The sequence below is a fragment of the Callospermophilus lateralis genome, chromosome 16 (genome assembly GCF_048772815.1).
Source record: "Callospermophilus lateralis isolate mCalLat2 chromosome 16, mCalLat2.hap1, whole genome shotgun sequence".
NCBI classification, from domain to species: domain Eukaryota; kingdom Metazoa; phylum Chordata; class Mammalia; order Rodentia; family Sciuridae; genus Callospermophilus; species Callospermophilus lateralis.
Window position 1 is genome coordinate 40,360,238 of NC_135320.1, and position 15,636 is coordinate 40,375,873.

A 15,636-nucleotide genomic window follows, 5' to 3' on the forward strand; every position below is an offset into this window, starting at 1 on the left:
GGAGGGTCTGCTGGCTGGCCTAGCACCAGAGTAGAAATTGTCTGCTTGCTTGTCATGAAAAGATGATTGGCATAGGGTGAGCAGCTAGTGCACCTAGGCAGCCACTCTTGAGGGAATGGTTTAAGTGAACATGGGAACAGACACACCTTTCACCTGTGACTAAAAATGGCTTCGACAGTAAAATTTAGGAAAGAAGTTCTTAATTTTTTATTAGTTAAAAACCTTTCTCGGTAGAAATTAATTATACTTAAATAAACAGCCCCCAATAGAAGCAGATACACAAAAACTTTTATTAAGTGAAAGTTAGACTTACTTTATGGTAATCAACCAGTTACAAGTTCATGTAAGTTCATGTGTGTGGATACTGAAGTCAGAATGGTTTTTATTGAAAGTCCCGTGTTCTGGCTCAGTTTGTGCCAGTGCAACCCAAGGTAGAGCCATACACAAAATAAGTACAGGTCAACGATGACATCAGACTAGACTGGCAACACCATATTCATTACTACAGCTAAGCATCACAGAACATGAAAGTCCAAAGACCAGAAGACTATTACCAAAGGGATTCTTACTACCAGCGTTTCCTTCTACCTAAATGCCTCCAGAGGACCAATGTAGCAAATCCTCAACTATGGGGGGGTCAGAGCCTCTTCTCTATTTTACACCTCAATGGGCTATGGACACTGTAAACACTTGGTGGTCTTCCTGATGCCCATTCAAGTAGATGCCAGCTGTCCCCTTGGGAAATTGCAGGTTAACGGGTATGAACGTTTTCCCTTGTAAATCTTCAAGCTGAAATTTTTCTTCGGTTCCAATTAGCACCAGTTTATTTTAAAATATTTTTCCTGGTGTTAAATATTTAGGAAACATTCTGTAAAACTAACACATAAAGTCCAAACAATGGAAAGCAAAAAACAAACAAAAACCAAAAACTGTTTTAGAGAACAGCATTTAGAAAAAAAAACATCATTTAAGAATTTGACAAATCTATGTACAATGTGCCAAAAGCTGGCAAGGAGCATGGCTGAGGAACAGTCACAGAAAAGGTTTATTAACCTGAACCTCCACGGGCTGTATTTACAGTCAGAAAAGTATTCAGAAATGTAGTATCAGAACATCTGGATTTGGCTAAAAATCATATAAAAAAGACACATTGCCCCTCCCCAACTAACTTATAATTAGGTAGCAAACATATCCACCATGACCTCAAATACCAGGCTTAGAAGAGTGTTTTCCCATACTTTACAAACAGTCAAGAAACTTTCTCAGTAGACACAGAAGAGAACCAGAATGGCAGAGAATAGAGTTCTTTCCATAATGTCAGATGAGGGAAATAATATATATTTTTTTTGTGCTGAGTAATGTAATTAAGGAGCAAAGACAAATTATTAGGAGAAAAGGTTTCAAGGAAATACAAAATAAGTAAGAGGGTTGAAGAAATTTGTGTATATTCTATAAGAATTTTCAAAATATAAGGAGTCACCTCTGTGTAATTGTGAAAAAAGAAAAATGATTTGTTGGACCATATTTTTATATTTTGTTCTTTAATACCACATAACCTAAGCTTTTTGAAAAATTTTTTTTTCTTGGATTGAGAATTAAGCACAACAGACAAAACCTATGCCATGTTTATCTGACGTAGTACTCACTAACTTAACGCAGCTGTTTGCTTATTCATCCAGTGTTGCTAGAACATCCACCTCTGAGGACCTGGGCACATTTTTAAAAGGCAACATTTCCACTTATGCTTAGGAAGAAATATATAAGCCATTTCCTATTTATTCATCTTAATGGTTCTTCAGAATGGTAAGAATTGTAAGAATAGTTGTTTTTTAGAGCCTGGAGTTTCCGAGGAAAGTTCCACTGCACTGTCTTTAAAAACAGCCGGGAGAACGTAGGCAGTATCCCACATGCCCTCAAAGATATGCATTCAAGTTCATTTTGGATAATTTGCAGTTATGATAAGTCTCTATGAAAAAAAATTTACTTGGATTTGATACAAAATACATGTTACTCTTTGAAAATGCATAGTTTGTAATTTTATACATTCATTCACTAATATTAAGAGTTTTGTAAGCAAGTACTTACCCCAGAATGGTGGCAAGATTGTATTTCAAAAGATCTCTGAACACTGGATAGCATTGCCACACAGCTTTTGAACTTGTGCCTGTATATGTTCACACCTGTCATTTGATACCAGTGTCCCACAGGTAGGAATGCTTCTTGTTTTTCGTGTATGTGTGTGTGTGTGTGTGTGTACACACACACACACACACACACATTTTTTTTGCTTAGCAGGCACTGAAAAGCAATGCTTTCTATGGATAGCATTTCCACTAACTACCCCTTTTAAAATATTTAATAATTTTATTTTAGTATTTTAGATTTGGTGGAGAAAACAATTTGAAAGATGGCTTAATTTTTAAAAGCAGAGTTCTCTTAAACTTTACCATGGAGTAAGGGCAACAGAGATTTTGTGATTACTGTTGTTCTTTCTCCCTAGCCCCTCCCTTGAAAGAAATGAGTGTAGGCCACTTGGAAGTTACATTTGATGATAGTCATGAACCCTTTGGGACCTAGCAATTTTTTCTTATCCTGAGTTCTTCTTCTAAGCATATAGGATTTTGATATATGAAACACTTTGGAAACTATATTAGGGTCTGGTTAGTCCAGAGAGCATTTGTTTAAATGGCTGATCATTGTCCAACCATTAGTTATAAAAATAGGAATTTCAGGGTGCATCATAGGAAAATATGGACTAATGGCATATATATACATATACATATATATATTTTTATAGACGTGATCCACATTCCTGAGTTATTTTATACTCAGGGCATTTTCAATTATTGAAGCCATGGAACTCGTGAATGGGGGGCCGTACTGAGATCTTTCTTACAAATCTAAGTCTATTCTAAAGCTTTCTACCAGTGATTGAGGAGTTTCCCAAAACTCTTGGGATACTATTGGAAGGAGCAACTTTGCTGTCATCACAGGGGTTGGTCAAATCATAACCATTTATTTCCAATAAGCAGAGTATAGGAAAAAAAGATTTAAAAAGTAAAATAAGGGTCTATAATCTGCAAAGTTATGCATTGCTCACTCACTCTTTGCAGGGGGTAGTTTAACATTAAGCACTACTGTAGCTCCCTGAGGGGAATTCAGACTCGACTCCAGCAGCCACAGGCCCCCAGAGTGCCACCTTTTCCCAGTGTCAGTTATCTGTGCCCAAAACATGGGAAGCAGGCTGTGCTGGGGTGCAGGACAAGTGCTTAACAATGTAAGTGGACTGGAGTTGTTTTTTCTTTCTATAAATATAAAATTTAAACAGTTATATTGTGCAGGAGCTACTTCCTTTTTACATAATAAAGGCCAATTCTGCTTTTGTGCTCTGTAGTTGTGGGCAGGGGTCAAGGCGTAATTAAACGTGAAGCCCTCTTGCTCTGCCCTTGGGTGCTCCTCCTAACATGGATCCCAGTGCATGTTCTTTGTTCTGCTCAACTAGCTGTGCACGGGGAAGGGACTGGTGGGACAGGTGACCAGTGGAGGAGTGGGATGGGGCTTTGAGGCACAGGGAAAGGATTAGGTGCGTACCTTGTTATTCTCTATCTGTGGGTTTGAACAGAGCTCTTGTGACAGTGTGGTAGGCTGTATGCTGACTGAGCCCCTCTCCTCATAGTCACCAGCATGGAAATCTGTCCCCTGCAGGAAGGGGGCAGCCACATCAACTGAGCCTATCATACTAGTCCCAGCAATAGGGATGTATCCTCTTGGGCCTAAACTTAAGGGAAAACAATCAGGAGCAAAGGATCAAGAATAGCCCATCCACAGCTTTGGAACAAACAGCAGTTTGGCCTCTGGCTAGGAAGAAGGGAGAAGAAGCAACCACTAGCAAATCTGCAGGTGCTGCCAAGAGGGCGGAAAGCAAGACTGGTAACCAGAAATGGGAACTGCTCTTTCCTCTTTGAAAAAGCTCAATTCTTCAGAGTGCTGGTTTCCCTCTTTAGACAGGGATGTAGATGAGCATCTCTGCTATTTTTTGCCCCCTCAAAGATTTTCTTCTTTGATAGCACTCTTGCCTTTTTTAGGAGTTGCCACTTTCTACTTCAGATAATTTTCTGAATTAAAAATGTGGGAAATTGATCCTAGTAGGAAAATGTCACTAATTGACTTCAGAATTAATTTTTAGCATTTTCATAATATAAATAAAGGGGACCTTCCCTTTGTAAGTTGATATAGTTAATTATTATGTGGATGGTGCCCAACGTGAATTTTTTTTTTTTTTTTTAAAAAACTAAGGATTATGATTTGATCATAATCTGCCCCAGATCACAACCTTTCAAAATCTGTAGTGAACTGCTTTTGGAAACAGAGCTTTCTTCTTGTTTCCTAACACTTGTGTCTTTTTAGGTCGGGTCACTGTTGTGGTATTGGTGCTAACCACTACCCAAAGGGCTTCTTTCCCGTAAGAGGTGAAAAGTGCTAAGCCCTTTCCTCCTCTGGCACTGTATTATTTCAGAGACATAATAAAAGTGTCATTCATCAAAAAACCTGTTAATGAAGTGGGTGACAGGCCAAAAGGCTTTCTGAGGCTTAGTCTAACTCTATGACAGAATTCCTGTGACTTTACATTCAAGGTGTTAAACCTGGCAAAATAATGGGAGATGATGAAGTTCATTTATGTATTGGACAGCATTTGAATCATTCACAGTGAAGGAAATCTCAGGTATTGCCAATGGTGTTTAAGTTGATTCAGATTTAAACAAGACTTAACAACATCACTAGATATTCCCAACTTGTGTGTGTGTGTGTGTATGTGGTGCTAGGGATTGAAACCGGGGCTTTGTGCATGGGCATTCCCAACTTTTGAGTTTGCAGTTACTTTTTGATTTGATTATTACAAATTATAAGCTGGTTTTATAGTCTCTGGCATCGATTTAAGTTGATATAGGAAGAAAAAAAGCCCTTTCCTCCCTCTCTGCAGGCATCAGTGAGGCTGACTCACAGGCCCAAGATGACTCTGGGCTGGTTTTGGAGGTGAGTGATGGTGGTTCTCCATATGCTCATTCTACACTGCCCTTCTTATGAAGAGCAAGTGAAATAATGTATCTAAAGGACATCCTTTGCCATTTACAATTATCCCAATATCATCAGGACTCCAACCTAAGACAGTTTAAAGTAACTTAGTCCCTTTGAAAGTTAGCAACTTCTAATCTGTTCTCATTATTTTTTCCCCATTATTCTCATTTTGATTTTATCCTCAAAGCAGCTGTGGTTCTCTATATAGAAACCCTCTGTTAAGGTGAGGAGATACTTTGAAATACCTAAGTGCCTACCAGTTCTGAAGCAAGGACTTTGCCCTATCAAAGGTGAAAAATAACAGTAATTTTCTACTGGAATGAGGCAAGATGGTTTGGGAAGGAGTGTGGAGAGGTGGCAGAGGGCTTTGGCATAAGGAGGCAACGTGTGCTACCTTAAAACTTCAGGGGGCTCCTGGCTGCCTTCTCTGAAGGCACAGGCTGCTCTTTGCCAGCCCCTCGTCACAGTGGTCACGGTAATAAAAAACAGTAAGAATCAGGATTACAGTTATTCAATGCTTTGGGGCATGGCCTGGGTGCGCCACAGGCAGCTCTCACCAGAGCTGGGTAGTAACTCAGTACCTTTTGATCAGAGGCAAGGCTAGTCTAAGGATATGACATTTCTATTTTAAGCCTTCCATGAGGATAATTTCTGGGGACAAATGACTTCTTGCCCCCTTTTGATTTTAATTGCCCAGAGAGTGCCAACATGTGAGTTTGTGGGGCTGACAGAAGAACTTGACCTGATAGCCATGGAATGTGAAGTCTACTTTCTCCAACAGTTGAAACTGGCAGCCTGGGGCTACATCTGCCCACAGATAGCGTGTCTTTGGTCTGCACAGTGTTGGCTGAGAATCTGCATTGGTTGTCAAAGCTTGAATGTCAGGGAGTATCACATTTCCAGGTGAGAGGATCAAGCAGGGCCTGAATTCTGTCTGATTGTCTAGAGCTGAGTGTGGGTCTTCCTAAGTGGGTGTGTGCTTTCCAGTTCAACATGACTGATGCCATTCCACAGTGTCCCTCTTTTGTCTGCACTGATTGTTTACACAGATCTTGCCTGGCAACTGGCAGCCCCTATTATATACCATTAGGAAGCTTCCATTTAAAGATGAAATGAGACTCATTGGTTCTAAACTATACAGCAATAAACACTTGAGGCCCGAGTTAACAGTGGAGATATACTGAGGGAATGCTGATGGAGTTTTCTAGGTTGCCCCATCTCAAAGACTGGAAGCCTTGGCTGTGTGTGAACTTCCCTAACTCCATGCATTTTAGTCCTCATGTCTGCAGAGTCCAAAGTCTGTTTGAAACCAAGCTCTGAATGACCACTTCATAGGGGCTGCCCAACCAGCATGGGGCCATTTGATCTCAACTTTTCTTATCTGCATACTTGGCTAATTAGGCTAGCTTCTGGATTACTAAAACCTTAGAAAAGACGCTTTCTCATTTTAACAGTGAGTGGGCTTGAAAAAAGTGTACAGTATTATGAGATGGTTTTGGCAAAACTCACAGTCGTTTGTGCAGTTAATAAACTCTCCACAGCTCCCTTCCTTGTTTCCTGACTCATGGGAACAGTCACTTTGTGTGTGTGTGCGCGCCTGTGTGTTCTTCACAGTGAAAAATCAAGCACTTATTCTGATAAGGAAATTAAAGTTAGTGCTGAGGACAGCATTACTTTAAACACTACTCATCTCCTAAGAATTCTGTCTTTGGATGTACATACTATGATTTTGGAAATTTCCTCCAAATGATATTTGTTAAGTAAATGCAGGTTTGTGGTTCTGGTAGGTTGAGTGGAAAATGTGTCTCATGACAGAATCCATCATTTTACACTAAAGAATTTATAAGAATCTCTCACCTATGGCCTATAAGCATATCTGCCAACTTTCTTTTATTTTTTAAGATTTAAAATGTGTGTGATGATTCTTCAAGTGTCTTTTTTCCTTAATGCTTTGAAAACATTCTGGCAATGATAAAGATGTAGGTGTTGTGATCTTGATTCTCTTGTAAATAACCATTCCATCTGATCTGCATTTCTACCCTTGCTACAGAGGGTTAATTGAAAAGATATGCATCAAAACACTTGCTTAAAAGAGGCATAGCCCTTTGTTCAGCGCACAGGAATTGTGTATAATATGAACACTTCCTGTCTGGTAAAATACTGTATTTTAAAAAATAAGCTACAATGTATAAAACCAAGGTCATTTCCCACAAAATGTTCATGTTCTTTTGTGATTACAAAAACACTGCATCTTGTAAAATATTTCCAGTTCTGTTAACTTGAAGAGTTCAGTACTAATGCTTATTATAAAAGTGTCGTGTCTTAGAATTGTAGACGTCTAAAGAAGTGTTTTGTTTCATTTGGAAAATTAAGTTATAATTATTATTGAAGATTACATCTTGCCACAACACATTACCATGTGATTTTTCAGACCCACACAACAAAAGTTATAAAACATGAGATTGTCTCCAAAAAAAAAAAAGGAACTATTTACACAATAGGACTGGAAGTACAATTCCCATATTCGTTCCTGGTCCTATGAGAGACACACCTTTTAAAGCATGAATATCATTGGATATGGGCTTTTTCAAAGTCAGTCATAAGAAGTTGGTCTTAAATACATTTGCTGCTTTCTTGCTCTATTGGTGTACATTACTCAGAGATTGTATTGATATCTAAAAGTGCTACTCTCATTTACTGACTTCAGGCTTGGCTAGTTACAATTTAAAAGACAGAATGAAACAGTTCCTAGGTGGAGTGGTCCCCACAGGTAGGAGGAACAGGGTGAGTCTGTGTGCTGCTGGTAGGGTTCCTTGCTTAGAGAAATGAAATTTCCAGTTGACCCATGTGCCCAGCACATTCTCTAAAATGATCCACGTTCTCATTCATATTCATGAATCCTGCTGTCTACACTCATTAGTATGCACAAATTCTTCCCTGTGTTCACACAGGCCAATGCTACAGCTGATGTGGTTGGTAGAAATCCTACAGGGTTGTGAGAAAAAAGCAGCACCTTGTCCATAAAGTCCATGGCAGTTTGCTCCTTAACATGCTAGTAAAGCAAAATGCACATCTTTAACGGCTTTCTATTACCTATAGAATTCTGCTGATCGCTAATTAACAGTCACCAAACTGGGTGATTATAAAAAGAAATGGCAAGGCTCTGTATTCACAATTACATTCAAAAAGCCTCACTGAGTCTATGAATACCCACCAGGCACCGTGCCTGTGGTTCAAATGTCAGCCTTCGATTGCAGGCCAGCTACAAAGACAAAGCTTCTTCATGGGGCATTTTCCCCACATCTACAAAAGTTGGTATTGTCCAGGTCACATAAATTTGTCTTGAAATGATATAATGTTCACATAAAAAAAAAAAAAACGTATTCCAACTAGAAAAGACTGTAAAATTCTTCCTAGTCTCAGAATTCTCCTATTTTCACATAGCCTTTGTTTCCCTGAGGAAATGAATATTATTTACAGTATTCTGCTACAATTCTAAAGGTATTCTCATTATATACAATTTTTGCCACTTTTCCCTAAACCTTCTCAAGTGAATGCTGCATGTCATTTTCCAATGGAATCTGAGGAAGGGAAAAATGGAATTCAGCAGTGTTGGCTAACTCAGAACCCATGGCTGCTTGCAAAAGTGTGGGCAGTGTGACATCAGAGACAGAGGACTTCAACTCGAATGCTCTTGACATTTAATGGAGGACATATCAGTTTCAGAAATTTTTTGCAGCATACATGTGACCATCTTTGAAAAGTTTTTTTTGGAAAATTGAAGAATTGTAACAGGCACCATTCTCTACTGAAAATCTCCATCTGCAACATGGTTATGACTGGGCAGGGAATTGTCCGCTGAAGGGTACCTTGTTTGTACATGGAGCTGCTGACAGGCATTTTTCAGCTGAGCTTGCACATTCCTGGTTGGAAACCCATCACTCTTTTCCCGAAACTGGCTTTTGCCAACCAAGGGAGGAAACTTTCCAGCAATTGAGGTGGAGATGCTCAGCAGCCCTGTACCCGTGGGTAATGCTCAGAGACAGTCACTATTGGCTGATTAGCCCCAAGATGAACAGGGGCCAGGTGTCCGAAGGCCTCTTGAATCTTCCTCCCTGACACACTTGCTATCTGGGTGTTTTCTTCAAGTTGCATCACTGCCTCCCACAAGTTGAGTGTCCATTATTCTGAGAAGAACTAAGTCTTGAGGCTATTGCCCGATACATACTTTTTGCTTTGCAGCTAACTGGTATGTGCCCTGTTGGTAAATATCAAATGCCTTCTTTGCAGAGAAATGAGAGAACTTTTTAAAAAGAAGGGGCATCAAAGAAGGGAAAAAAAAAATCAGAACTTTTCACTGGAACGGAATCCATTGTATTGCCACTCCTTTTGCCTGGACAGGCTTCTGAGTTCCCTGGGACGGACAAGGCTCGCCAGCTTACCCTGGGACTGCTCTTCTTACCCTTCTCCCTGCCAAATGCAGACATAAAAGAACTTGGTTCCACAGAGATGGCATGAAATGAAAGTCTGGCTTAATTTGGCACTTCATTTGGTTCCAAAAATAACAAAATAACTATTTCAAAAAATTTAACTTGTACAATCAGCAGCTGCATATTGCAATTCAGAGCTTGTAAAAAGTATAATGTCTTCTTCAAGGCCAGCCAGGTGTAGCTTGGTGGTCTCCTAGTTATTACATGTCTTGGTGCAGGGAATAGGTGTCTGTGAGCAGGAAGGTACTGAGGGTCCGTCCACATCTGGAAGCCAGAAAGGAAAGTACACAGAGCTCTGGACTGGTCAGCAGAAAGGCGCCCCCACTTGGGCAGGAGATGCAGAATGTGTGTGAAGAAGGCTTCAGAAGAAAGGTTCTGCTTACACCTGCGCACTGATTGAGCCTGGCATAGCTAGGCCTGAGCTCAGAAGTACTCATGGGTCGTATCTTTTAGAGTAACAGCTACAGGGCCTTCTTCCAAGACTACTCCACAGCAAAGATCTCTCCCTCCTTGTGTTCTAAATTCTTGTAAGGGAATGAATTTAACACAGATCACTTTAAACTTTTGTGACTTAATCCAAGAATCAAGTGACACGGAGATTTGCCGAAGAGAAAAACCTCTGGGTCACAATTGCACCCTTTCATTTAAGTTCATGGTGAACCTGCTCAAATAATTGGCCAGCCTTGTCTCCTCCAGGACACTGGGTGATATACTCATTGCTTACGGCCTTTTGGACCAGGCCAGAGCAGCATCTCACAGCAGTGGTGCTATAGGCAAAGTGATAAGATACCAGGAGAAGAAAGGACATGCTAGGGAAGAGGAAACCCAATATATTTTTGCATTTAAAAATACACTTGTTTCTGGCTGACCTTGTAAGTTCCAAAACATACAGTACAGCTGGTGTGGCTGTATTGATTGATTAGTAATCTTGATGTAAAATTAGATGTTCTTTTTCTTTTCTCTTGAAATGTGTTTTTTTAAAAAAATAAATGAAGGAAAAGACCAGAATCTTTTCCAAGGAATAATTTTTAAAAAGTCATATGAGAGTTTAAAAAATAAATTTACCATAATATATGAATGCACAAATTATGGATGTTGCACTGTAGAACCTCCTTATATATCCCTTGCTTACAATAGAAAAGGGTATCTGTAATTACTAGATGACTTCTTTCTATTCTTTAAAAAAGCATATGTACAGTCTTTAAACATATATTAAGCTTTCCTCTGTGCAATTTCATTTAACATTCCTATGGCTGATCCTATGTCCCCACCCCTATACAGTGCATCCTATAAGGTGCTCTTCTTTGCATAGGTATAGGAGAAATATCTCTTTAGCAGGGCAGTTGAAGGTAGGGCAGATAATCGAGGATGAGCTAATTTAAAGGGCTTGGCAGCTGCTACCCACACTACCAACACCAAAACAAACAACAAGTACAACTGGTTAGAAATCCCAACAAATGGAACACAGTGCAAGCCCTGGCCCTACTAACTCGAGAAAGTCCTATACCAACATGCATTCTCCTTTTGGTGTTCTGTATGTTCCCTTCTGAGCAAATTAATGAATAGCCCAATATTTTTATAAGAAAAATAAAAGTTCAGACCTTCCATTTATCCATATAATATTTATACTGTTCTTGAACCCATCTCCCAGACACACTAAAGCATGAAACCTATAAAAGTGCACGCAGACTGGAAGGTGACTTTCTGAACAGATGGGGACATGTCAGCTGTGCCCTGCTGTCTAATGCAAACCTGCTGGGAGAGTCGAGTTCCCTGCTTTTTCGGGAATCAGTCAGTGGTGGAGTTTTGAGGGATGGACCGATGACCCATTAACCTGGCTACAGTCTTGATGGACAAGCAGTAACACACAGATCTGAGCTGCAGTCTGTATCACATCCCTGAAAGAAGCATCAAGGCTTACCCAGATGGCTACGGATGCCAGTTCTTGTCTGAGTTGTGGCAGGTGGAGAATTAGCTGTGCCGCCTCTTGGGGGAAGAGCTCCTTACAGATCCAAGGAAGATTCCTCGATGGTTTCCAACAGTGGCAGCTATATTTCCTGAACTCAACTTGGGACTGCAGGCTGCTGGTGACTCCATTGCCAATTGCTTTTGGAGCTTATGCCATCTGGGGCCATTCTTAAAAACAAACAAAACAGACATAGAAAAGATACCCAGAGTGCTGCTCTTTCTTGCAACACATCACGATGTGTACTGCTTCAAGAAGTCAATGAAAAAGAGGGGAAAAGTCTATTCACAAAGTGGGTATTGTTCTTTGTACAATTGCTACCGAACAATGTTGTAGCTAATGTGATTTTTTTCCCCCCTAAGGGTCGAAAAAATTCTCGGAAATGCCATAATTCAGAAAGCTTATCAAAATATGCCTCCTTTCTAGGTAAAATGGGCTTGGTTGGTTCAGTTGTTACAGAAGTCCATAGTTTTAAGACCTAAATACATGGCAAAGTTGACTTTTCTTTTGACAGGGGGGAAATGTTCTAGCCACTCTAGGCTGGGTTCTCGGTAAGAGCAGCACAGGTGGTGATATTTTTGATTTTTTTTTTTTTTGCTGTAACTCCACAAAGGCTCGTAGAAGGGCTTTCCCTGGGTCTTGAGGTTTTGTTCAGAAGGAAAGGCTCTTCCTAACACCTGCAGCAAAACGGGAGGCAGGAGCAGCTTGGGGCCGCCCTCTGCTACTCAGTCGATGAACCTCTGGCAGGCCTTCTTCCAGCGGCAGGCGGTGCACCACATGTCCCGGTTCTCCATGCCATACACCTTCCGGCACTTTTTGCCCTCTCCCCTGGGCTTCCTGTGAGTCAGACAAGAGAGATTTTTTTTCAGTGGGCATTCTAAGGAGAGTTTGAAATTACAAGGAAAAAAAAAGTAAGGAAACATCCAAGGGGGCTCTGTCTGGGTTCAGACTTTAATATATGCTGGAGGTTTTCATGGCCACTATACTTGGCTGTTACAATTAGCTACTATAACCTGGAGCTTCTCTTATATGTGGCCATCTTCATAAAATTGAGTAAACACAAGAAATACCAGTAGAGAGCAACACTGCTCTTTCAGGTTTCAAATCTGTACTTCCTAGTTTTCCCTTATTTCTCTGATCCTGGTTAAGGAGATCCTTGGTCTGGATTAAAAAAAAAAACTATACCTTGTTCATTTCACACCAGGATTAATGCCACAACTGAGCCCTTAATCAGAACGACCAAACTTAACATCCAATTCTGCAAGAAAACTTACTCCAAGCCACCGCCCATCAACCCAGCAACAAATCTCCTTTAATATTTAATGGATAAGAAAAGCCATGAGAATAAAAGAATGGGTGGATTTTGGAGAAACTTTATGTAAGATCACAGTTCTGGGTTCTCTGCTATATTTGTTTTTCAGGTAATTCCCTTGAGGTGGTGAGAATTTTAAGCTATCTTACCTTAGGCTGACTGTCCCTCTGGGTGGGGAGGACAGGACCGTGTGGGCATGTTGTCTCTGCTCTCCTGTGCTCACTGCATGATGATGTGTTGGTGACACCTGATAAATACACGGAAAACCAAATTGACAGGGTTGGGTCTCCGTCCCATGCATTTATTTAGCCTTTGCCATGTGAGCAATGGGCCTTGACCAATAGGCATGGAGATGAAATGGGTTTTCTACAGAGACCACAAGTTAAAATGGATGGGGGATGCTCATGGTGGAAGTTAAATGCATCCCCAAACAGAAAAAGCCCACCAGTAAGATGTTTAAAATCATGACTTCGTGTTTATGCATTCCAAGTTGCCTATCATTTGGATAATATTTTAAAACCTTAAACTCTATTCCCATTTCATTTAGGTCTCATGAACTCTTGTCAAGTAGGGTAAGTTTCATGATTCCTATTTTAGAGTATGAAAAATATCTAGAGCAGCTGAAAGATCACACAGTTAGATGGTGACAACATAGTGTGGACCTAGGTATCAATTAGATCATTCAGCCACTAAATAATTTTTTTTTTTTGTATAAGACATCTCTGCAGCAGAATCTGGGGACCAAGCAGAAACAATGGCAAAAGCCTGGGCCAATTAAGAACATGTGTGATCCATGTATGATCCATGTAGCACTGAGTACCCACCATGTGCCAGCCTCTCTGCCAACAGCGTTCATTTTCACAACAACCTCATGCCATACATATATGATTGGCCCCATTTTACAGATCGGGAAACCAAGGAACAGGGAAGTTACTTAACTTGCCCAAGATCATAGAACTTGTGATGGTAGAGCCAGGGTGTGCAACCCTGGTACTTCTTCTGCTTAGTCATCATGAGAGGGCCCCAGCTGCCCTTGGTTCCTCTTGGATTATCCATAAAACCTCTTTATGTGACCTGTTCCCATAACACTAACCATCTTCCCAGCTCATGGGATTCTCAAGTGCTACAAAAATCTAATTTTTACAACAAAAGAAAATGAAGTTTCAAGTAAGCAAGCACTATTGCCATTTTCAGGAGAGGAAACATTTAGCAACTTAAAAAAATAATCACCCAGAAGACAACATGGTCATAGAAACACCATCACTGATTAGCAGTCAAGGGAGCATCCCCGTAGTGCACACAGACAGCTGATACTCTCTAGCACAGGTACTAGTACTACCTACTTTCTTTCAATATGAAGGAATGCTTATCAGTGTCTTTCCAGACATTAATATGAAAATTTATACTGGTAAATAAAACCTAAAATTTAATGACTGTTGCCATGAGTCTGAATTATTCTTTACTGCTGGTCTGGTCTTGAAAGCCAGCAGAGATCAGCAACATACAGAAATGAAAAAAAAAATACATTTCATGTATATAGATCTGTATTTCTTTCCATGAGAAGAAATGTGCCTCCTCCCCTCTCATAATGCAAAACGGAACAAATGTTTCATAAGTTAATGGCCACTGAAGATGATCCAGAATACACTCACGTGAGTTGTTTTAAATTATCGGGACAATACAATTTAAAGATTCCCGTAGAACTAATAGAATCTTAAGAATGCCAGAACTCGTAGAGAACTGAAAACAAAATTTAGTTGATGTGCCAGTGTCACTTCTTCCATAAACGAAGGAAGATTCTAGATTTTTTGGTGCATTATAGCTGTACATATTGATGAGATCTGTTGTTATATTGTGTACATGTACAAATATATAACAATATAATTCCGCCAATATCACTCCCCAGCACTACCTCTTCTATTTATCTCCCTTTGATTTTCATGAGATCTGCCCCCATTTTTCTTTTTTCCTCTTCAGCTTGCACATATGAGAGGAAAATACAACCCTTAATTTTCTGAGTTTGACTTATTTCACTAAACATGATGGTCTCTCTAGTTCTATCCATTTTCATGCAAATGCCATAATTTCGTTTTTCTTTATGGTAAAGTAAAACTCCATTGAGTATATATATCAAATTTTCTTTATCCATTCTTCCATTGATGGACACCTAGGCTGGTTACATTGGCTACTGTGAATTGTGCTGTAATAAAGACAATCCTAGATTTTACAAAGTTGTCACAGCTCTTTTGCATGCCGTGATATGACATTATCAGATGCTCTTTGCTCAGCATTTGTAAATACAGTGATCCCTCTGAAGTGAGATTGGTTTCAGCATCCCTGTGGATACTAAAACCTGCAGATGTTCAAGTCTCTTGGACAAAATGGCATTACTATTTGCATGTAACCCAGGTACTTGGTCCCATATACTTCAAATCACCTCTGTATTACTTATGGTACCTAATTACAATGTAAATGTTACATAAGTAACTGTTATAACTGTACTGTATAGGGAATAACAAGAAAAGGTCTATACAAGTTCAGTATAGATGTAATTGAAAAAATAAGTTTAATCTGTAGTTAGAATCTGCATATGTAGAACCTGCAGATACAGAGGGCTGGCTGTAATTTCCATATACCAGACACTGTTCTAGATTCGGTAGATACAACAGTAAGCAAAACAGCCTCTGCTCTTGTGGTGTTTACATTCTCATGGGCAGACAGACAATACATTTTAGGGATAAGTGCCTATTACCGTATTTTACTTTCTTCAGGCTAAAGTATAATTTAAGGAG

General features: G+C 39.9%; 1 protein-coding gene across 1 annotated transcript in view; it reads right to left on the reverse strand.

Annotated features, from left to right (window-relative positions):
* Positions 1-266: 266 nt before the first annotated feature.
* Znf704 (zinc finger protein 704) overlaps positions 267-15,636 on the reverse strand; it is a 201,854-nt gene continuing 186,484 nt past the window's right edge. The window contains exons 8-9 of the mRNA XM_076835618.1: positions 12,994-13,091; positions 267-12,369 (exon numbers count right to left, since the gene is read on the reverse strand). Coding sequence (XP_076691733.1) covers positions 12,258-12,369; positions 12,994-13,091 — 210 coding nt within the window. The 3' untranslated portion in view covers positions 267-12,257. The remainder of the gene's footprint in view (positions 12,370-12,993; positions 13,092-15,636) is intronic.